The following is a 23,062-nucleotide window of genomic DNA, read 5'->3' on the forward strand; positions in this document are numbered from 1 at the left end:
GTGTTGTCTTCTCCTTATTTACAATATGCATCGAATCTGGTGAAACTGAAAGGTGATGTCTGTCTGTCTGTCTGTCTGTCTGTCTGTCTGTCTGTCTGTCTGTCTGTCTGTCTGTCTGGTCTGTCTGTGTGTGTGTCTGTCCATCTGTGTGTGTGTGTGTGGTGTGTGTGTGTGTCTGTGTGTGTGTATGGTGTGTGTGTGTGTGTGTGTGTGTGTGTGTGTGTGTGTGTGTGTGTGTGTGTGTGTGTGTGTGTGTGTGTATGGTGTGTGTGTGTGTGTGTGTGTGTGTGTGTGTGTGTGTGTGTGTGTGTGTGTGTGTGTGTGTGCGCTCGCGCACGCGTGTGTGTGTGTGTGTGTGTGTTCTAGGAGTGTTGAGACATCCCATTGACCAGGCTCCTCAGCTGTTTCACCACTGTCTCAATCAGCTTCTGTTTGTCTCTGTCATTCTTCCTGAACTGAGAAAAGATGTTGTTCTTCTTACTGGTGTCCTTCATTCTGGAGGAGAGAGAGGTGGAGAGAGGGAGAGAGAGGGAGAGGGAGAGAGGGAGAGCCAAAGCGAGAGAGAGAGGGAGAGGGAGAGAGGGAGAGAGAGAGAGAGGGAGAGCCAGAGAGAGAGAGAGAGAGAGAGAGAGGTGGAGAGAGGGAGAGGGAGAGAGAGAGATGGAGAGAGGGAGAGAGAGGGAGAGGGAGAGAGAGAGAGAGGGAGAGAGGGAGAGCCAAAGCGAGAGAGAGAGGGAGAGGGAGAGAGGGAGAGAGAGAGAGAGGGAGAGCCAGAGAGAGAGAGAGAGAGAGGTGGAGAGAGGGGAGAGGGAGAGAGAGAGATGGAGAGAGGGAGAGAGAGAGAGAGAGATGGAGAGAGGGAGAGCCAGAGCGAGAGAGAGGGAGAGAGGGAGAGAGGGAGAGCCAGAGCGAGAGAGAGAGGGAGAGAGAGAGAGAGAGAGAGAGAGAGAGAGAGAGAGAGAGAGCCAGAGAGAGAGAGAGAGAGCCAGAGAGAGAGAGAGAGAGATACATCAGGAGAAACATCAAACCACAGACTGTTGGATAGAGTAGGTACAGGGTTTTGGCTTATTGGCCAGTTAAAGAATAGAGACTTATTTTATTTGATAAATGACCCTTAACCCATATGGAGTAAATGACCCTTAACCCATATGGAGTAAATGACCCTTAACCCATATGGTGTAAATGACCCTTAACCCATATGGAGTAAATGACCCTTAACCCATATGGAGTAAATGACCCTTAACCCATATGGTGTAAATGACCCTTAACCCATATGGTGTAAATGACCCTTAACCCATATTGAGTAAACGACCCTTAACCCATATGGAGTAAATGACCCTTAACCCATATGGAGTAAATGACCCTTAACCCATATGGAGTAAATGACCCTTAACCCATATGGAGTAAATGACCCTTAACCCATATGGAGTAAATGACCCTTAACCCATATGGAGTAAATGACCCTTAACCCATATGGAGTAAATGACCCTTAACCCATATGGAGTAAATGACCCTTAACCCATATGGTGTAAATTAATTTCAATGGACACCAGACTGGGAAGAAACAGATAAGCCAAAATGTGTAACATACCCCCTGTAGACTCTGCATGGTAGAAGTTCAAAGGTCAAGCAGACAAGAGAAAAGAACAAGTAGTGAATATGTAGATAACAGATACAGACTGAGAGGTCTAGTAGTGAATATGTAGATAACAGATACAGACTGAGAGGTCTAGTAGTGAATATGTAGATAACAGATACAGACTGAGAGGTCTAGTAGTGAATATGTAGATAACAGATACAGACTGAGAGGTCTAGTAGTGAATATGTAGATAACAGATACAGACTGAGAGGTCTAGTAGTGAATATGTAGATAACAGATACAGACTGAGAGGTCTAGTAGTGAATATGTAGATAACAGCTACAGACTGAGAGGTCTAGTAGTGAATATGTAGATAACAGATACAGACTGAGAGGTCTAGTAGTGAATATGTAGATAACAGATACAGACTGAGAGGTCTAGTAGTGAATATGTAGATAACAGATACAGACTGAGAGGTCTAGTAGTGAATATGTAGATAACAGATACACACTGAGAGGTCTAGTAGTGAATATGTAGATAACAGATACAGACTGAGAGGTCTAGCAGGTTAGAGAAGACAGTCTGACTAAGTTCGGTCTAACCAGGACAGTAGAACTACAAACTGACTACACATTGAGTAAAGACAGTAGAACTACAAACTGACTACACATTGAGTAAAGACAGTAGAACTACAAACTGACTACACATTGAGTAGAGACAGTAGAACTACAAACTGACTACACATTGAGTAAAGACAGTAGAACTACAAACTGACTACACATTGAGTAAAGACAGTAGAACTACAAACTGACTACACATTGAGTAGAGACAGTAGAACTACAAACTGACTACACATTGAGTAGAGACGGTAGAAACAGCGATACTCACTTCTCTAGAAGTGCTAGTGCAGTGGAAGGATTGACCCGGAGGTACTTGGAGGTGGGCTGTCCGTAGTCAGCCAGGTACGTAGACCAGTCCCAAACCATGAACAGGTCCAGCAGCTGAATCAACACACACAGGACATTATTCTGGGAGTTAATGAGGGAAAAAAGACAGCAGTGTAGCAGAGGAGAGGTTGTGTTGGGGAACAGGACAGGGGAACAGGGCAGGGGAACAGGACAGGGGAACAGGGGAACAGGACAGGGGGACAGGACAGGGGAACAGGGGAACAGGACAGGGGAACAGGACAGGGGGACAGGACAGGGGAACAGGACAGGGGAACAGGGGGACAGGACAGGGGAACAGGACAGGGGAACAGGGGAACAGGACAGGGAAACAGGACAGGGGGAACAGTCGGTCAGAGGAGAGGTTGTGTTGGGGAACAGGACAGGGGACAGGGACACAGGACAGGGGAACAGGACAGGGGAACAGGACAGGGGAACAGGACAGGACAACAGGACAGGACAACAGGACAGGGGAGCAGGACAGGGGACCAGGACAGGGGAACAGGACAGGGGACCAGGGGAACAAGACAGGGGAACAGGACAACAAGACAGGGGAACAGGGGAACAGGACAGGGGGACAGGACAGGGGAACAGGGGAACAGGACAGGGGGACAGGACAGGGGAACAGGGGAACAGGACAGGGGAACAGGACAGGGGAACAGGACAGGGGAACAGGGGAACAGGACAGGGAAACAGGACAGGGGAACAGGACAGGGGGAACAGTCGGTCAGAGGAGAGGTTGTGTTGGGGAACAGGACAGGGGAACAGGACATGGGACAGGGACACAGGACAGGGGCAGGGGAACAGGACAGGGGAACAGGACAGGGGAACAGGACAGGACAACAGGACAGGACAACAGGACAGGGGAGCAGGACAGGGGACCAGGACAGGGGAACAGGACAGGGGACCAGGGGAACAAGACAGGGGAACAGGACAACAAGACAGGGGAACAGGGGAACAGGACAGGGGGACAGGACAGGGGAACAGGGGAACAGGACAGGGGGACAGGACAGGGGAACAGGACAGGGGAACAGGACAGGGGAACAGGGGAACAGGACAGGGAAACAGGACAGGGGAACAGGACAGGGGGAACAGTCGGTCAGAGGAGAGGTTGTGTTGGGGAACAGGACAGGGGAACAGGACATGGGACAGGGACACAGGACAGGGGAACAGGACAGGACAACAGGACAGGGGAACAGGACAGGACAACAGGACAGGACAACAGGACAGGGGAGCAGGACAGGGGACCAGGACAGGGGAACAGGACAGGGGAACAGGACAGGGGAACAGGACAGGGGAACAGGACAGGGGAACAGGACAGGGGAACAGGACAGGGGCACAGGGGAACAGGACAGGGGAACAGGACAGGGGAACAGGACAGGGGGACAGGGGAACAGGACAGGGGGACAGGGGAACAGGACAGGGGGACAGGGGAACAGGACAGGGGAACAGGACAGGGAAACAGGACAGGGGAACAGGACAGGGAAACAGGACAGGGATGAGGGACATACTGTAGGATGAGGGACATACTGCTTACCTGTCGGAGGTCGATGAAGGCCAGCTGTAAAGTGTCCCCCTGGAATCCTGGCACCGGCTCTGAACTGGCAAACACTGGAGCAGGGAGAGACGACAGTAACAGCCAATCATCACCCGCTGTCACTGATAAACCAACATAAACTATATTTATTCTGTCAGGGGGTAAATCAACCTTTATATAAAGTGCTTTACAGTGAGAATAAATTAAATAAAAAAACAGAGTGAAGTTAAGATTAAGACACTGCAATGATCGCCTAAAAACCTTAACCTCTTATAAGAGCTGAAATATCTTGGGACGACTCTACGTTTGAGAAGTGAATAGATTCCGTTAGAGAGATATGAACCGGCGTACTGATCCCAGGAGCTGAACTCGGGTTCACCCTTCATCAGGGGGCCCCCTGAGGGGCCTCAGGAGAGTACCAGGTACAAGACCAAGACACACACACACACACACAGGAACTCAGCTGTCACAGCCCTGGCCATCAGGGGGCCCCCTGAGGGGCCTCAGGAGAGTACCAGGTACAAGACACAGACAAACAGGAACTCAGCTGTCACGGCCCTGGCTGGACCTCCAGAGAGACACTAGGCTGGACCTCCAGAGAGACACTAGGCTGGACCTCCAGAGATACTAGGCTGGACCTCCAGAGAGACACTAGGCTGGACCTCCAGAGAGACACTAGGCTGGATCTCCAGAGAGACACTACATTAGGCTGGACCTCCAGAGAGACACTACACTAGGCTGGACCTCCAGAGACACTAGGCTGGACCTCCAGAGACACTAGGCTGGACCTCCAGAGACACTAGGCTGGACCTCCAGAGACACTAGGCTGGACCTCCAGAGATACTAGGCTGGACCTCCAGAGATACTAGGCTGGACCTCCAGAGATACTAGGCTGGACCTCCAGAGATACTAGGCTGGACCTCCAGAGATACTAGGCTGGACCTCCAGAGATACTAGGCTGGACCTCCAGAGATACTAGGCTGGACCTCCAGAGACCTCCAGAGACACTAGGCTGGACCTGTTGACCCCAGTAGTCAGACTACTGGGGTCAACACAGTGCTGAGGAGGTCAGGGAGTTTACAGTCAGACTACTGGGGTCAACACAGTGCTGAGGAGGTCAGGGAGTTTACAGTCAGACTACTGGGGTCAACACAGTGCTGAGGAGGTCAGGGAGTTTACAGTCAGACTACTGGGATCAACACAGTGCTGAGGAGGTCAGGGAGTTTACAGTCAGACTACTGGGGTCAACACAGTGCTGAGGAGGTCAGGGAGTTTACAGTCAGACTACTGGGGTCAACACAGTGCTGAGGAGGTCAGGGAGTTTACAGTCAGACTACTGGGGTCAACACAGTGCTGAGGAGGTCAGGGAGTTACAGTCAGACTACTGGGGTCAACACAGTGCTGAGGAGGTCAGGGAGTTTACAGTCAGACTACTGGGGTCAACACAGTGCTGAGGAGGTCAGGGAGTTTACAGTCAGACTACTGGGGTCAACACAGTGCTGAGGAGGTCAGGGAGTTTACAGTCAGACTACTGGGGTCAACACGCTGCTCCAATATATCAACTGTAACGGAGGACTCATCTGGGTCTGCATCCCCGCCAGACATCCCTGCCAGACATCCCCGCCAGACATCCCTGCTAATTCTCTTTTACATGATGGAGGAATAGATGTGCAGGAAGAGTAGACAGAGAACCTGAGTGATGGCTGGTTACAGCTGTGAGTGATGGCTGGAAGGTGAGTGATGGCTGATTACAGCTGTGAGTGATGGCTGGAAGGTGAGTGATGGCTGATTACAGCTGCCACAGGGAGATGGCTGGAAGGTGTGATGGCTGGAAGGTGAGTGATGGCTGGTTACAGCTGTGAGTGATGGCTGGAAGGTGAGTGATGGCTGATTACAGCTGCCACAGGGAGATGGCTGGAAGGTGAGTGATGGCTGACTAAAGCTGCCACAGGGGAGATGGCTGGAAGGTGAGTGATGGCTGACTACAGCTGTGAGTGATGGCTGGAAGGTGAGTGATGGCTGACTACAGCTGTGAGTGATGGCTGAAACGCTAAGCGACCTGACCGCGAAACACTAAGCGACTTGACCGCGAAACGCTAAGCAACTTGACCGCGAAACGCTAAGCGACTTGACCGCGAAACGCTGCTAAGCGACTTGACCGCGAAACGCTGCTAAGCAACTTGACCGTGAAACGCTAAGCGACTTGACCGTGAAAAGCTAAGCGACTTGACCGTGAAACGCTAAGCGACTTGACCGTGAAACGCTAAGCGACTTGACCGTGAAACGCTAAGCGACTTGACTGTGAAACGCTGCTAAGCGACTTGACCGTGAAACGCTGCTAAGCGACTTGACCGTGAAGCGCTAAGCGACTTGACCGTGAAACGCTGCTAAACGACTTGACCGTGAAACGCTGCTAAGCGACTTGACCGTGAAACGCTGCTAAGCGACTTGACCGTGAAGCGCTAAGCGACTTGACCGTGAAACGCTAAGCGACTTGACCGTGAAACGCTAAGCGACTTGGCCGTGAAACGCTGCTAAGCGACTTGACCGTGAAACGCTGCTAAGCGACTTGACCGTGAAGCGCTAAGCGACTTGACCGTGAAGCGCTAAGCGACTTGACCGTGAAACGCTGCTAAGCGACTTGACCGTGAAGTACTAAGCGACTTGACCGTGAAACGCTAAGCGACTTGACCGTGAAACGCTAAGCGACTTGACCGTGAAACGCTGCTAAGCAACTTGACCGTGAAACACTACACTGCGTGCACAATTATTAGGCAAATTGTATTCCTCAGGATTAATTTTATTGTTGAACAAACACAATGCTCTCAGTCAATCCAAAATGTTATTGAACCTCAAACCTGAATGTTTAACAAAGGAAAAGTGAGTTGTGTCTTTCTCAGGGAAATATATAAGTGTGCACAATTATTAGGAAACTAAATTACAAAAATAATTTATTTCAACTCACTTGTTTATTCTCAATTTTTAGAGTAAGTGTAACAGATAAGTAACACAAAATGACAATTAAATAACATTTTTGGCCTTTCAAAAATATCCAGTGACCAATGTAGCCACCCTTATTTTCAATAACTGCCATGAGCCTTCCATCCATGGAGTCTGTCAGTTTCTTGATCTGTTCACGATCAATTTTCACTGAAGAAGCAACCACAGCCTCCCAAATGCTGTTCAAAAAAGGTGTATTGTCTTCCATCACTGTAAATCTCACGTTTGAGAAGGGCCCACAAGTTCTCAATAGGATTGAAGTCAGGTGAGGAAGGGGGCCAGGTCATTATTCAGGCATCTTTGAGGCCCTTGCTGACTAGCCAAGCAGTGGGGTACTTGGATGCATGTGATGGAGCATTGTCCTGCATAAAGATCATGGCCTTCCAGAATGCTGAGGACTTCTTCCTGTACCACTGTTTGACGAAAGAATCTTCCAGAAACTGGCAGTAGGTTTGGGAGTTGAGTTTCAGTCCATCTTCAACCCGAAAAGGTCCAACTACCTCATCCTCAATGATAGCAGCCCATACCAGTACCCCTCCTTCACCTTGCTGGCACCTGACTCAAAGTGGTGCCCTGTGTCCATTACTGATCCAGCCACGGGTCCATCCATTTGGTCCATCAAGAGTCACTTTCATTTCATCTGTCCATAAAACCTTTGAAAAATCTGTCTTCAGGTATTTCTTTGCCCGATCTTAACGCTTCAACTTGTGAATCTTATTCAGTGGTGGTCTTGTTTCAGTCTTCTTGACCTTGGCCATGTCTCTGAGCTCTTGACACCTTGTACTTCTGAACACTCCAGGTAGGTTGCAGTTCTGGAATACGGTGGCGCCGGAGGATAATGGGTTCCTGGTAGGTTGCAGTTCTGGAATACGGTGGCGCTGGAGGATAATGGGTTCCTGGTAGTTTGACGTTTAATTCTTCTCAAGTCTTTTGCAGTTAATTTCTGCCTTTTCTTCCCCATGCGTTTTTTTTGCGCCCCAGTTGACTATTCACAACAAAACGTTTGAATGTCCGGTGGTCACACCTCAATAGTTGAGCTATTTAAAGAGTGTCGCATCCGTCTGAAAGGCATTTTACATTTTTGGTTTTTCATTGTCAGTTAAATTTCTTTCTTTTTTTTGCCCATTTTACCTGAGGTAATGAGGCTGCCTAATAATTATGCACACCTTGATATAAGGTGTTATTCACTTTCGCCACACCCTCCCTCATTACACAAATACACATCACCTGAAAATGATTAAATCCAATAAGCATTCAAGTTTATATGGTTTTGGAGTTGGAAAATGTGAATAGAAACAATGATAAGATCAGAAAACTCACTTGCCTAATAATTGACCGTGAAACACCTGGATGATTGATCTGCTCTGTAGGAAAACCGCTTCCAGGTAAATATGAGGAAATATTTGTCGCAACACAGCTGTTCATCAGAGTTCGTTTCGAGGGTAGGGGATGTGTTCCAAATGGGACCCTATCCCCTTTTTACAGGGGCCCACAGGGCTCTGGTCGACAGTAGTGCACTACATAGGGAATAGGGTGCTATTTGGGATGCAGACAGAGTGACAAGGGAGAGGCTAGAGCATAGGTCACCACTCTGACTAACAGCAGGAGGATTACCTTGGAGGAACCAACTGACTGGATTCCTAGACGGGTGTCTTATGAGTGTGTGTGTGTGTGTGTGTGTGTGTGTGTGAGAGAGAGAGAGACAGGAGAGTCAACTCTGCTCTGTCACAGCCTTTTAGCAGAGGGCATTCTGAGGGCAGAGTCAGTGTCCCAAATGGAACCCTATTCCCTTTATAGTGCACTACTTTTGACTCCTTTTTAAATGTAGTGCACTATAAAAGGAATAGGGTGGCATTTAGGATACACTCAGGACATTTCTGAAGCCCCGATCCCTCTTGTTCAAACATCATTAGGTTGAACTACCCTTAACGCAACTGACAATCACACTGCATGTCTGAACTACCCTTAACACTATTCCCTATGGGCCCTGGTCAAAAGTAGTGCACTATGTAGGGAATAGGGCTGTAGTATAAAGTAGTGCACTATATAGGGAGTAGGGCTGTAGTATAAAGTAGTGCCCTATTAGGGCTGTAGTATAAAGTAGTGCCCTATATAGGGAATAGGGCTGTAGTATAAAGTAGTGCACTATATAGAGGAATAGGGCTGTAGTATAAAGTAGTGCTCTATATAGGGAATAGGGTTGTAGTATAAAGTAGTGCCCTATATAGGGAATAGGGCTGTAGTATAAAGTAGTGCACTATATAGGGAATAGGGTTGTAGTATAAAGTAGTGCCCTATATAGGGAATAGGGCTGTAGTATAAAGTAGTGTACTATATAGGGAATAGGGCTGTAGTATAAAGTAGTGCCCTATATAGGGAATAGGGCTGTAGTATAAAGTAGTGCACTATATAGGGAATAGGGCTGTAGTATAAAGTAGTGGACTATATAGGGAATAGGGCTGTAGTATAAAGTAGTGCCCTATATAGGGCTGTAGTATAAAGTAGTGCACTATATAGGGAATAGGGCTGTAGTATAAAGTAGTGCACTATATAGGGAATAGGGCTGTAGTATAAAGTAGTGCACTATATAGGGAATAGGGCTGTAGTATAAAGTAGTGCCCTATATAGGGAATAGGGTGACATTAGGGATGTAGTCACCATTAGGCTCAACTCCTCCTCTACCTAATAGCCCCTCAACTTCTGAGGTCTACTGTAGCCCTCTACGATTAAAGCCGTCTCCCTGGCCGTTTCCATGGGGGTGATAGGGAGTTGTGTGTTTGTGTGTGTGTATTGTCAATCATTCACACTGAGGTCTACTGTAGCCCTCTACGATTAAAGCCGTCTCCCTGACCGTTTCCATGGGGGTGATAGGGAGTTGTGTGTGTGTGTGTATTGTCAATCATTCACACTGAGGTCTACTGTAGCCCTCTACGATTAAAGCCGTCTCCCTGACCGTTTCCATGGGGGTGATAGGGAGTTGTGTGTGTGTGTGTATTGTCAATCATTCACACTGTATGACGTAAACCCCCATTAACTCCACTTACATTCACACTGTATGACGTCCAGGTTGAACTGCTGAACGGCTCCCATACTGATCTGTTTCAGCTCGCAGTCCAACAGCATCTGCATCAGTGACGTGGAGAGGTGCTTACATGCTGACATACAGGCTGTCTGGGCCACTTTACCCTGCAGGAGAACAGGGGGGAGAGGAGACAGGGGGTAGGAAAGACAGAGAGAGAGGGAAAGGAAAGAGAGAGAGAGAGGGAGGGAAAGGAGAGAGAGATGGAGAGAGAGAGAGAGAGAGAGAGGGAGAGAGAGAGAGAGAGAAAGGAAAGAGAGCGAGAGAGGGAGAGAGAGAGAGATGGAGGCAGGGAGAGAGAGAGATGGAGGCAGGGAGAGAGAGAGATGGAGGGAGAGAGAGAGAGAGAGAGAGGGAGGGAAAGGAAAGAGAGAGAGAGAGAGAAAGGAAAGAGAGAGAGAGAGGGAAAGGAAAGAGAGAGAGAGAGGGGGATAAAAAGGGAGGAGAAGGTAAATGTCAGTTTGATCTGGACAATCTGTGTCAATAGAATATGGGAGTATAGATTTAGCCAAAGCTTCCTCTACCATACCTGAGGATTTGGAAATGATTACTGTGGGCTGCTGGCCCATGTTCTCTAGATAAACAGCGAGGTTATATAAAGACTCTGAACATGAAGTGATTACTGTGGGCTGCTGGCCCATGTTCTCTAGATAAACAGCGAGGTTATATAAAGACTCTGAACATGAAGTGATTACTGTGGGCTGCTGGCCCATGTTCTCTAGATAAACAGCAGGTTATATAAAGACTCTGAACATGAAGTGATTACTGTGGGCTGCTGGCCCATGTTCACTAGATAAACAGCAGGTTATATAAAGACTCTGAACATGAAGTGATTACTGTGGGCTGCTGGCCCATGTTCTCTAGATAAACAGCAGGTTATATAAAGACTCTGAACATGAAGTGATTACTGTGGGCTGCTGGCCCATGTTCTCTAGATAAACAGCAGGTTATATAAAGACTCTGAACATGAAGTGATTACTGTGGGCTGCTGGCCCATGTTCTCTAGATAAACAGCAGGTTATATAAAGACTCTGAACATGAAGTGATTACTGTGGGCTGCTGGCCCATGTTCTCTAGATAAACAGCAGGTTATATAAAGACTCTGAACATGAAGTGATTACTGTGGGCTGCTGGCCCATGTTCTCTAGATAAACAGCAGGTTATATAAAGACTCTGAACATGAAGTGATTACTGTGGGCTGCTGGCCCATGTTCTCTAGATAAACAGCAGGTTATATAAAAACATGCAGGCAGAAGAACAGCACAGATGAAGCTCAAAACAGAATGATGGATTCAAATGAACAAGGGTTGTGAGGTTGCAGAGGGAGGGAAAAAGCAGACGATAACGATCATATCCAGCCAGACCAGACCAACAGAGCACAGAGAGACATCATGCGTTATGAATTGTTACTGCTACACCAGGCTGTATCATGCTGAATGCTGAGAGAGAGATAGATACATGGGTTGGACTGTGTGGTGGTCCATGCTGTCCCAAGACATGTATCTACTCTCATCTCTTCAATGTGCTTCAGACTACCCTATAACACAATGCCCAAGTCCCCATAGGAAAACCAAACCGTTGTCCTAGAAAATGTCAAATCAAAACTAGAGACGTCTGTACATGGACATCCCTGGTCATCTGTAGATTGCCACGGGAATCAGGAATCACTGGTTTATTATGGGATATTTTTAGTTCCAATGAATGAATCCACTGCAGATAGAATCTCAGTAATAACTCGTAGTTCTAACACTTCCATGAAGGTGACGAAGATTAGACTGGTCCCAGATCTGTTTGTGAAGGTTGATTAGACTGGTCCCAGATCTGTTTGTGAAGGTTGATTAGACTGGTCCCAGATCTGTTTGTGAAGGTTGATTAGACTGGTCCCAGATCTGTTTGTGAAGGTTGATTAGACTGGTCCCAGATCTGTTTGTGAAGGTTGATTAGACTGGTCCCAGATCTGTTTGTGAAGGTTGATTAGACTGGTCCCAGATCTGTTTGTGAAGATTGATTAGACTGGTCCCAGATCTGTTTGTGAAGGTTGATTAGACTGGTCCCAGATCTGTTTGTGAAGGTTGATTAGACTGGTCCCAGATCTGTTTGTGAAGGTTGATTAGACTGGTCCCAGATCTGTTTGTGAAGTTGGCGTTGATTAGACTGGTCCCAGATCTGTTTGTGAAGGTTGATTAGACTGGTCCCAGATCTGTTTGTGAAGGTGGCGTTGACTAGACTGGTCCCAGATCTGTTTGTGAAGGTTGATTAGACTGGTCCCAGATCTGTTTGTGAAGGTGGTGTTGATCAAATGGTACCCCTATACCCCATAGGCCCTGGTCAAATGGTACCCTATACCCCATAGGGCCTGGTCAAATGGTACCCTATACCCCATAGGCCCTGGTCAAATGGTACCCTATACCCCATAGGCCCTGGTCAAACGGTACCCCTATACCCCATAGGCCCTGGTCAAATGGTACCCTATACCCCATAGGCCCTGGTCAAACGGTACCCTATACCCCATAGGCCCTGGTCAAATGGTATCCTATACCCCATAGGCCCTGGTCAAATGGTACCCTATACCCCATAGGCCCTGGTCAAATGGTACCCCTATACCCCATAGGCCCTGGTCAAATGGCACCCTATACCCCATAGGCCCTGGTCAAATGGTACCCTATACCCCATAGGCCCTGGTCAAATGGTACCCTATACCCCATAGGCCCTGGTCAAATGGTACCCTATACCCCATAGGGCCTGGTCAAATGGCACCCTATACCCCATAGGCCCTGGTCAAATGGTACCCTATACCCCATAGGCCCTGGTCAAATGGTACCCTATACCCCATAGGCCCTGGTCAAATGGTACCCTATACCCCATAGGGCCTGGTCAAATGGTACCCTATACCCCATAGGCTCTGGTCAAATGGTACCCTATACCCCATAGGCCCTGGTCAAATGGTACCCTATACCCCATAGGCCCTGGTCAAATGGTACCCTATACCCCATTGGCCCTGGTCAAATGGTACCCCTATACCCCATAGGCCCTTGTCAAATGGCACCCTATACCCCATAGGCCCTGGTCAAATGGTACCCCTATACCCCATAGGCCCTGGTCAAATGGTACCCCTATACCCCATAGGCCCTGGTCAAATGGCACCCTATACCCCATAGGCCCTGGTCAAATGGTACCCTATACCCCATAGGCCCTGGTCAAACGGTACCCCTATACCCCATAGGCCCTGGTCAAACGGTACCCCTATACCCCATAGGCCCTGGTCAAATGGTACCCTATACCCCATAGGCCCTGGTCAAATGGTACCCTATACCCCATAGGCCCTGGTCAAATGGTATCCTATACCCCATAGGCCCTGGTCAAATGGTACCCTATACCCCATAGGCCCTGGTCAAATGGTACCCCTATACCCCATAGGCCCTGGTCAAATGGCACCCTATACCCCATAGGCCCTGGTCAAATGGTACCCTATACCCCATAGGACCTGGTCAAATGGTACCCTATACCCCATAGGGCCTGGTCAAATGGTACCCTATACCCCATAGGGCCTGGTCAAATGGTACCCTATACCCCATAGGCTCTGGTCAAATGGTACCCTATACCCCATAGGCCCTGGTCAAATGGTACCCTATACCCCATAGGCCCTGGTCAAATGGTACCCTATACCCCATAGGCCCTTGTCAAATGGCACCCTATACCCCATAGGCCCTGGTCAAATGGTACCCCTATACCCCATAGGCCCTGGTCAAATGGTACCCCTATACCCCATAGGCCCTGGTCAAATGGCACCCTATACCCCATAGGCCCTGGTCAAATGGTACCCTATACCCCATAGGCCCTGGTCAAACGGTACCCCTATACCCCATAGGCCCTGGTCAAACGGTACCCCTATACCCCATAGGCCCTGGTCAAATGGTACCCTATACCCCATAGGCCCTGGTCAAATGGTACCCTATACCCCATAGGCCCTGGTCAAATGGTATCCTATACCCCATAGGCCCTGGTCAAATGGTACCCTATACCCCATAGGCCCTGGTCAAATGGTACCCCTATACCCCATAGGCCCTGGTCAAATGGCACCCTATACCCCATAGGCCCTGGTCAAATGGTACCCTATACCCCATAGGACCTGGTCAAATGGTACCCTATACCCCATAGGCCCTGGTCAAATGGTACCCTATACCCCATAGGCCCTGGTCAAATGGTACCCTATACCCCATAGGGCCTGGTCAAATGGTACCCTATACCCCATAGGCTCTGGTCAAATGGTACCCTATACCCCATAGGCCCTGGTCAAATGGTACCCTATACCCCATAGGCCCTGGTCAAATGGTACCCTATACCCCATTGGCCCTGGTCAAATGGTACCCCTATACCCCATAGGCCCTTGTCAAATGGCACCCTATACCCCATAGGCCCTGGTCAAATGGTACCCCTATACCCCATAGGCCCTGGTCAAATGGTACCCCTATACCCCATAGGCCCTGGTCAAATGGCACCCTATACCCCATAGGCCCTGGTCAAATGGTACCCTATACCCCATAGGCCCTGGTCAAACGGTACCCCTATACCCCATAGGCCCTGGTCAAACGGTACCCCTATACCCCATAGGCCCTGGTCAAATGGTACCCTATACCCCATAGGCCCTGGTCAAATGGTACCCTATACCCCATAGGCCCTGGTCAAATGGTATCCTATACCCCATAGGCCCTGGTCAAATGGTACCCTATACCCCATAGGCCCTGGTCAAATGGTACCCCTATACCCCATAGGCCCTGGTCAAATGGCACCCTATACCCCATAGGCCCTGGTCAAATGGTACCCTATACCCCATAGGACCTGGTCAAATGGTACCCTATACCCCATAGGGCCTGGTCAAATGGTACCCTATACCCCATAGGGCCTGGTCAAATGGTACCCTATACCCCATAGGCTCTGGTCAAATGGTACCCTATACCCCATAGGCCCTGGTCAAATGGTACCCTATACCCCATAGGCCCTGGTCAAATGGTACCCTATACCCCATAGGCCCTTGTCAAATGGCACCCTATACCCCATAGGCCCTGGTCAAATGGTACCCCTATACCCCATAGGCCCTGGTCAAATGGTACCCCTATACCCCATAGGCCCTGGTCAAATGGCACCCTATACCCCATAGGCCCTGGTCAAATGGTACCCTATACCCCATAGGCCCTGGTCAAACGGTACCCCTATACCCCATAGGCCCTGGTCAAACGGTACCCCTATACCCCATAGGCCCTGGTCAAATGGTACCCTATACCCCATAGGCCCTGGTCAAATGGTACCCTATACCCCATAGGCCCTGGTCAAATGGTATCCTATACCCCATAGGCCCTGGTCAAATGGTACCCTATACCCCATAGGCCCTGGTCAAATGGTACCCCTATACCCCATAGGCCCTGGTCAAATGGCACCCTATACCCCATAGGCCCTGGTCAAATGGTACCCTATACCCCATAGGACCTGGTCAAATGGTACCCTATACCCCATAGGGCCTGGTCAAATGGTACCCTATACCCCATAGGGCCTGGTCAAATGGTACCCTATACCCCATAGGCTCTGGTCAAATGGTACCCTATACCCCATAGGCCCTGGTCAAATGGTACCCTATACCCCATAGGCCCTGGTCAAATGGTACCCTATACCCCATAGGCCCTTGTCAAATGGCACCCTATACCCCATAGGCCCTGGTCAAATGGTACCCCTATACCCCATAGGCCCTGGTCAAATGGCACCCTATACCCCATAGGCCCTGGTCAAATGGTACCCTATACCCCATAGGCCCTGGTCAAACGGTACCCCTATACCCCATAGGCCCTGGTCAAATGGTACCCTATACCCCATAGGCCCTGGTCAAATGGTACCCTATACCCCATAGGCCCTGGTCAAATGGTATCCTATACCCCATAGGCCCTGGTCAAATGGTACCCTATACCCCATAGGCCCTTGTCAAATGGCCCCCTATACCCCATAGGCCCTGGTCAAATGGTACCCCTATACCCCATAGGCCCTGGTCAAATGGCACCCTATACCCCATAGGCCCTGGTCAAATGGTACCCTATACCCCATAGGCCCTGGTCAAACGGTACCCCTATACCCCATAGGCCCTGGTCAAATGGTACCCTATACCCCATAGGCCCTGGTCAAATGGTACCCTATACCCCATAGGCCCTGGTCAAATGGTATCCTATACCCCATAGGCCCTGGTCAAATGGTACCCTATACCCCATAGGCCAGCGATACGGTATTATCCAGATACTATACGGTATTCAGATACTATACGGGTGGGGAACATGGCTCTGGGTCTACACGCCCTGGGTGGGGAACATGGCTCTGGGTCTACACACCCTGGGTGGGGAACATGGCTCTGGGTCTACACGCCCTGGGAGGGGAACATGGCTCTGCGTCTACACACCCTGGGTGGGGAACATGGATCTGGGTCTATACACCCTGGGAGGGGAACATGGCTCTTGGTCTACACGCCCTGAGTGACAGACACACTGCTGCCCTTCAGGGGAAGACATGCCGTTTACAAATCAATGCCAATATACACAATTAGAAGTCTGTTTAGGAAGACATTGTAATGTAAGTAAATGAGGCATTCACACAGTAGCAGACGAACTGTGTTCGGATCTTCTAAAGACATTTTGATCATCCCTGTAGTGAGACTACAGCTCAAGCATTCCAGGAGACTTGCTCAGTGGTTTAGCAGATAAGGCTGAAAAATAATTTTAATTTGGTTCTGTTTTAAGTAATATACAGTATTCCATTTAGGAGACATTTTTTTTTAATCCACAAGACAATGATGGCTAAGTCATTGGGGCGGCAGGGTAGCCTAGTGGTTAGAGCATTGGGCTAGTAACCGAAAGGTTGCGAGTTCAAATCCCTGAGCTGACAAGGTAAAAATCTGTCGTTCTGCCCCCTGAACAAGGCAGTTAACCCACTGTTCCCCGGTAGGCCGTCACTGTAAATAAGAATTTGTTCTTAACTGACTTGCCTAGTTAAATAAAGGTAAAATAAAACATTTCTACTATGTACAATCTGCCCTTCTCTCTCTCCAGCTTGGCTTTCGAAGTTGCCTTCCAACTAACTCTTCTATCGAACATCAGACAAATCTCAGAGAAAGACTCACGTAGTGAATTCAAGGCTCTTTCCTGGGTTGGTGGAAAGGTTCAAAGTTCACCTGGTTTAGATCCTTCCTTCTTTAAGGTTTGCTGCCCCTGTTATCACCGAGCCTGTCTCTCCTCTCCGGGGAGGTTCCCAGTGCTTGGAAGGCCCGTCTCTCCTCTCTGGGGAGGTTCCCAGTGCTTGGAAGGCCTGTCTCTCCTCTCCGGGGAGGTTCCCAGTGCTTGGAAGGCCCGTCTCTCCTCTCTAGGGAGGTTCCCAGTGCTTGGAAGGCCTGTCTCTCCTCTGTAGGGAGGTTCCCAGTGCTTGGAAGGCAGCCACGGTTCGTCCTTTATTTAAAGGGGTGATCCTAACCGTTATAGGCCGATTTCTATCTTGCCCGGTTAATCAAAAGTGTTGAGAAAACTTGTCAATAATCAACTGACTGTCTATCTGGTATTCAATCTGGTTTCCGCTCAGGTTATGGATGTGTCACTGCAACCTTAAAAGGTAATAAATGATGACCTTGATTGTAAGTAATGTTGTGCTGCTGTTTTTATTGACTTGGCCAAAGCTTTTGATACGGTAGACCATTCCATTCTTGTGGGCCGGCTAAGGAGTATTGGCGTCTCTGAGGGGTCTTTGGTCTGGTTTACTAACTACCTCTGTCAAAGAGTGCAGCCTATAAAGTCAGAACATCTGCGGTCTCAGCCACTGCCCATCTACGTAGCGTTGCGGTGCCTCTACCTAGCGTTGGTTCTACCTAGCGTTGAGGTGTCTCTATGTAGCGTTGAGGTGTCTCTACGTAGTGTTGTCTCTACGTAGCATTGCGGTGTCTCTACGTAGCGTTGCGGTGTCTCTACGTAGCGTTGCGGTGTCTCTACGTAGCGTTGCGGTGTCTCTACGTAGCGTTGAGGTGTCTCTACGTAGTGTTGTCTCTACGTAGCGTTGCGGTGCCTCTACGTAGCGTTGCGGTGTCTCTATGTAGCGTTGCGGTGCCTCTACGTAGCGGTGTCTCTACGTAGCGTTGCGGTGCCTCTACGTAGCGTTGCGGTGGCTCTACGTAGCGGTGTCTCTACGTAGCGTTGCGGTGCCTCTATGTAGCGTTGCGGTGCCTCTACGTAGCGTTGCGGTGCCTCTACGTAGCGTTGCGGTGCCTCTACGTAGCGTTGCGGTGCCTCTACGTAGCGTAGCGGTGTCTCTACGTAGCGTTGCGGTGTCTCTACGTAGCGTTGCGGTGTCTCTACGTAGCGTTGCGGTGTCTCTACGTAGCGGTGCGGTGTCTCTACGTAGCGGTGCGGTGTCTCTACGTAGCGGTGCGGTGTCTCTACGGAGCGTTGCGGTGTCTCTACGTAGCGTTGCGGTGTCTCTACGTAGTGTTGCGGTGCCTCTATGTAGTGTTGCGGTGTCTCTATGTAGTGTTGCGGTGTCTCTATGTAGTGTTGCGGTGCCTCTATGTAGTGTTGCGGTGTCTCTACGTAGTGTTGCGGTGCCTCTATGTAGTGTTGCGGTGTCTCTATGTAGCGTTGCGGTGTCTCTATGTAGCGTTGCGGTGTCTCTATGCAGTGTTGCGGTGTCTCTATGTAGTGTTGCGGTGTCTCTATGTAGCGTTGCGGTGTCTCTATGTAGTGTTGCGGTGTCTCTATGCAGTGTTGCGGTGTCTCTATGTAGTGTTGCAGTGTCTCTATGTAGTGTTGTGGTGTCTCAAATGCTGACACAACACATCCAAGTATATCTGACCATATTATGAAAGAAAAAAATGTGGAAGAGGTGCCGATATTGCCACTCTTATTTGCCCCCAGTCTCAACGTCAACAGCGAAGAGGCGACTCCGGGATGCTGGCCTTTTAGGCAGAGTTGCAAAGCAAAAGCCATATCTCAGACTGACCAATAAAAAGTAAAGATTAAGATGGGCAAAAGAACACAGACACTGGACAGAGGAACTCTTCACTGTTGACGTTGAGACTGGTGTTTTGCAGGTACTATTTAATAAAGCTGTCAGTTGAGGACTTGTGAGGCGTCTGTTTCTCAAACTAGACACTCTAATGTACTTGTCCTCTTGCTCAGTTGTGCACCGGGGCCTCCCACTCTTTCTATTCTGGTTAGAGCCAGTTTGCTCTGTTCTGTGAAGGGAGTAGTACACAGCCTTGTACGAGATCTTCAGTTTCTTAGCAATTTCTCGAATGGAATAGCCTTCATTTCTCAGAACAAGAATAGACTGGCGAGTTTCAGAAGAAAGGTCTTTGTTTCTGGCCATTTTGAGCCTGTAATCGAACCTACAAATGTTGATGCTCCAGATACTCAACTAGTCTAAAGAAGGCCAGTTTTATTGCTTCTTTAAATCAGAACAACAGTTTTCAGCTGTGCTAACATAATTGCAAAAGGGTTTTCTAATGATCAATTAGCCTTTTTAAAATGATAAACTTGGATTAGCTAACACAACGTGCCATTGGAACACAGGAGTGATGGTTGCTGATATTGGGCCTCTGTACGCCTATGTAGATATTCCATAATAAAGTAATCGACACCCTGCGTGTGTTTACAGACAACGTACAGATAAAATAAACAAATTAGATTTAACTTGCACTAAATGTGATGGATGGTATGTAAATTACTATAGTTTAGCATCATCACAAGTGGAGGAAGCAACAAGCCTGGAGGCAAATCCACAGTACAGACATGCACTACCCAGGACTGGAAAGGGGGGGGCAGAGTAGGGGGGGCAGAGAGGGGGGGCAGAGAGGGGGGGGGCAGAGTAGGGGGGGGGGGGGGGCAGAGTAGGGGGGGGCAGAGTAGGGCAGGGGGGGCAGAGTAGGGGGGGCAGGGAGGGGGGCAGAGTAAGGGGGGCAGGGAGGGGCAGAGTAGGGGCGGGTAGGGGGGGCAGAGTGGGGGGGCAGGGTAGGGCAGATTGGGGGGGGCAGAGTAGGGGGGGCAGGGAAGGGGGGCAGAGTAGGGGCAGGGAGGGGGGGCAGAGTAGGGCAGGGAAGAGTGGGGAGGGGCAGAGTAGGGAGGGCAGGGAGGGGGGGCAGAGTAGGGCAGGGGGGGCAGAGAGGCAGAGTGGGGGGGCAGAGTAGGGCAGGGAGGGGGGCCAGAGTGGGGGGGGCAGAGTAGGGGGGGCAGGGAGGGGGGGCAGAGTAGGGCAGGGAAGGGGGGCAGAGTGGGGGGGCAGAGTAGGGAGGGCAGAGAGGGGGGGCAGAGTAGGGCAGGGGGGGCAGAGTAGGGGCGGGGAGGCAGAGTGGGGGGGCAGAGTAGGGCAGGGAGGGGGGGCAGAGTGGGGGGGGCAGAGTAGGGGGGGCAGGGAGGGGGGGCAGAGTAGGGCAGGGGGGGGCAGAGTAGGGGGGGCACTCTGCCGAGTAGGGGGGGCAGAGAGGGGGGGGGGGCAGAGAGGGGCAGGGGAGGGGGGGCAGAGAGGGGGGGGCAGAGTAGGGGGGCAAAGAGGGGGGGCAGAGTAGGGGGGGTAGAGTAGGGGGGGTACTTACCGACATGGCAGCATGGTCATTGCAGTTATTCTGAGCAGAACCAGAACCACCCAAACAAATGAAACATGTCCAGAATAGGAGGGAGAGAAAGGATGGCAACAATAAATGGACAGGAAAAGAAAAACCAGAGACAGACCCAGCATGCTTAGCAGAGGAAGTTAAATCAGATCAGAGACAGACCCAGCATGCTTAGCAGAGGAAGTTAAATCAGATCAGAGACAGACCCAGCATGCTTAGCAGAGGAAGTTAAATCAGATCAGAGACAGGACCCAGCATGCTTAGCAGAGGAAGTTAAATCAGATCAGAGACAGAACCAGCATGCTTAGCAGAGGAAGTTAAATCAGATCAGAGACGACCCAGCATGCTTAGCAGAGGAAGTTAAATCAGATCAGAGACAGACCCAGCATGCTTAGCAGAGGAAGTAAATCAGATCAGAGACAGACCCAGCATGCTAGCAGAGGAAGTTAAATCAGATCAGAGACAGACCCAGCATGCTTAGCAGAGGAAGTTTAAATCAGATCAGAGACAGACCCAGCATGCTTAGCAGAGGAAGTTAAATCAGATCAGAGGACAGACCCAGCATGCTTAGCAGAGGAAGTTAAATCAGATCAGAGACAGACCCAGCATGCTTAGCAGAGAAGTTAAATCAGATCAGAGACAGACCCAGCATGCTTAGCAGAGGAAGTTAAATCAGATCAGAGACAGACCCAGCATGCTTAGCAGAGGAAGTTAAATCAGATCAGAGACAGACCCAGCATGCTTAGCAGAGGAAGTTAAATCAGATCAGAGACAGACCCAGCATGCTTAGCAGAGGAAGTTAAATCAGATCAGAGACAGACCCAGCATGCTTAGCAGAGGAAGTTAAATCAGATCAGAGACAGACCCAGCATGCTTAGCAGAGGAAGTTAAGGGAAGTTAATCAGATCAGAGACAGACCCAGCATGCTTAGCAGAGGAAGTTAAATCAGATCAGAGACGGACCCAGCATGCTTAGCAGAGGAAGTTAAATCAGATCAGAGACAGACCCAGCATGCTTAGCCGAGGAAGTTAAATCAGATCAGAGACAGACCCAGCATGCTTAGCAGAGGAAGTTAAATCAGATCAGAGACAGACCCAGCATGCTTAGCAGAGGAAGTTAAATCAGATCAGAGACAGACCCAGCATGCTTAGCAGAGGAAGTTAAATCAGATCAGAGACAGACCCAGCATGCTTAGCAGAGGAAGTTAAATCAGATCAGAGACGGACCCAGCATGCTTAGCAGAGGAAGTTAAATCAGATCAGAGACAGACCCAGCATGCTTAGCAGAGGAAGTTAAATCAGATCAGAGACAGACCCAGCATGCTTAGCAGAGGAAGTTAAATCAGATCAGAGACAGACCCAGCATGCTTAGCAGAGGAAGTTAATCAGATCAGAGACAGACCCAGCATGCTTAGCAGAGGAAGTTAAATCAGATCAGAGACGGACCCAGCATGCTTGGCAGAGGAAGTTAAATCAGATCAGAGACAGACCCAGCATGCTTAGCAGAGGAAGTTAAATCAGATCAGAGACAGACCCAGCATGCTTAGCAGAGGAAGTTAAATCAGATCAGAGACAGACCCAGCATGCTTAGCAGAGGAAGTTAAATCAGATCAGAGACAGACCCAGCATGCTTAGCAGAGGAAGTTAAATCAGATCAGAGACAGACCCAGCATGCTTAGCAGAGGAAGTTAAATCAGATCAGAGACAGACCCAGCATGCTTAGCAGAGGAAGTTAATCAGATCAGAGACAGACCCAGCATGCTTAGCAGAGGAAGTTAAATCAGATCAGAGACGGACCCAGCATGCTTGGCAGAGGAAGTTAAATCAGATCAGAGACAGACCCAGCATGCTTAGCAGAGGAAGTTAAATCAGATCAGAGACAGACCCAGCATGCTTAGCAGAGGAAGTTAAATCAGATCAGAGACAGACCCAGCATGCTTAGCAGAGGAAGTTAAATCAGATCAGAGACAGACCCAGCATGCTTAGCAGAGGAAGTTAAATCAGATCAGAGACAGACCCAGCATGCTTAGCAGAGGAAGTTAAATCAGATCAGAGACGGACCCAGCATGCTTGGCAGAGGAAGTTAAATCAATAGAGAAATCAATTATAGATTTACATCACAGTGGGAGACAGAGGAGACATTCCTTAAGAAAAACAACGTCTTAAAAAACGAAACCGGAATAAAAAAAAAACCTGGAAATGATTGTATACAAGATAAGGAAGCTGGTGTACAGAGCAAGCAGCAAAGCAGTCGACCAGCAACAGGTCTGGTTTGGGGTTCACCAGCAACAGGTCTGGTTTGG

At 49.4% G+C, this 23,062-nt stretch overlaps 1 protein-coding gene across 1 annotated transcript in view; it reads right to left on the minus strand.

The window, feature by feature from the left end:
- Positions 1 to 294: 294 nt before the first annotated feature.
- Positions 295 to 23,062, minus strand: part of LOC115189553 (exocyst complex component 6) — a 34,033-nt gene continuing 11,265 nt past the window's right edge. The window contains exons 6-11 of the mRNA XM_029748179.1: positions 20,743 to 20,772; positions 10,105 to 10,246; positions 4,061 to 4,134; positions 2,468 to 2,580; positions 1,592 to 1,603; positions 295 to 495 (exon numbers count right to left, since the gene is read on the minus strand). Of these exons, the coding sequence (XP_029604039.1) occupies positions 363 to 495; positions 1,592 to 1,603; positions 2,468 to 2,580; positions 4,061 to 4,134; positions 10,105 to 10,246; positions 20,743 to 20,772 (504 nt within the window). The 3' untranslated portion in view covers positions 295 to 362. The remainder of the gene's footprint in view (positions 496 to 1,591; positions 1,604 to 2,467; positions 2,581 to 4,060; positions 4,135 to 10,104; positions 10,247 to 20,742; positions 20,773 to 23,062) is intronic.

This window comes from Salmo trutta, unplaced genomic scaffold (assembly GCF_901001165.1).
Source record: "Salmo trutta unplaced genomic scaffold, fSalTru1.1, whole genome shotgun sequence".
NCBI lineage: Eukaryota > Metazoa > Chordata > Actinopteri > Salmoniformes > Salmonidae > Salmo > Salmo trutta.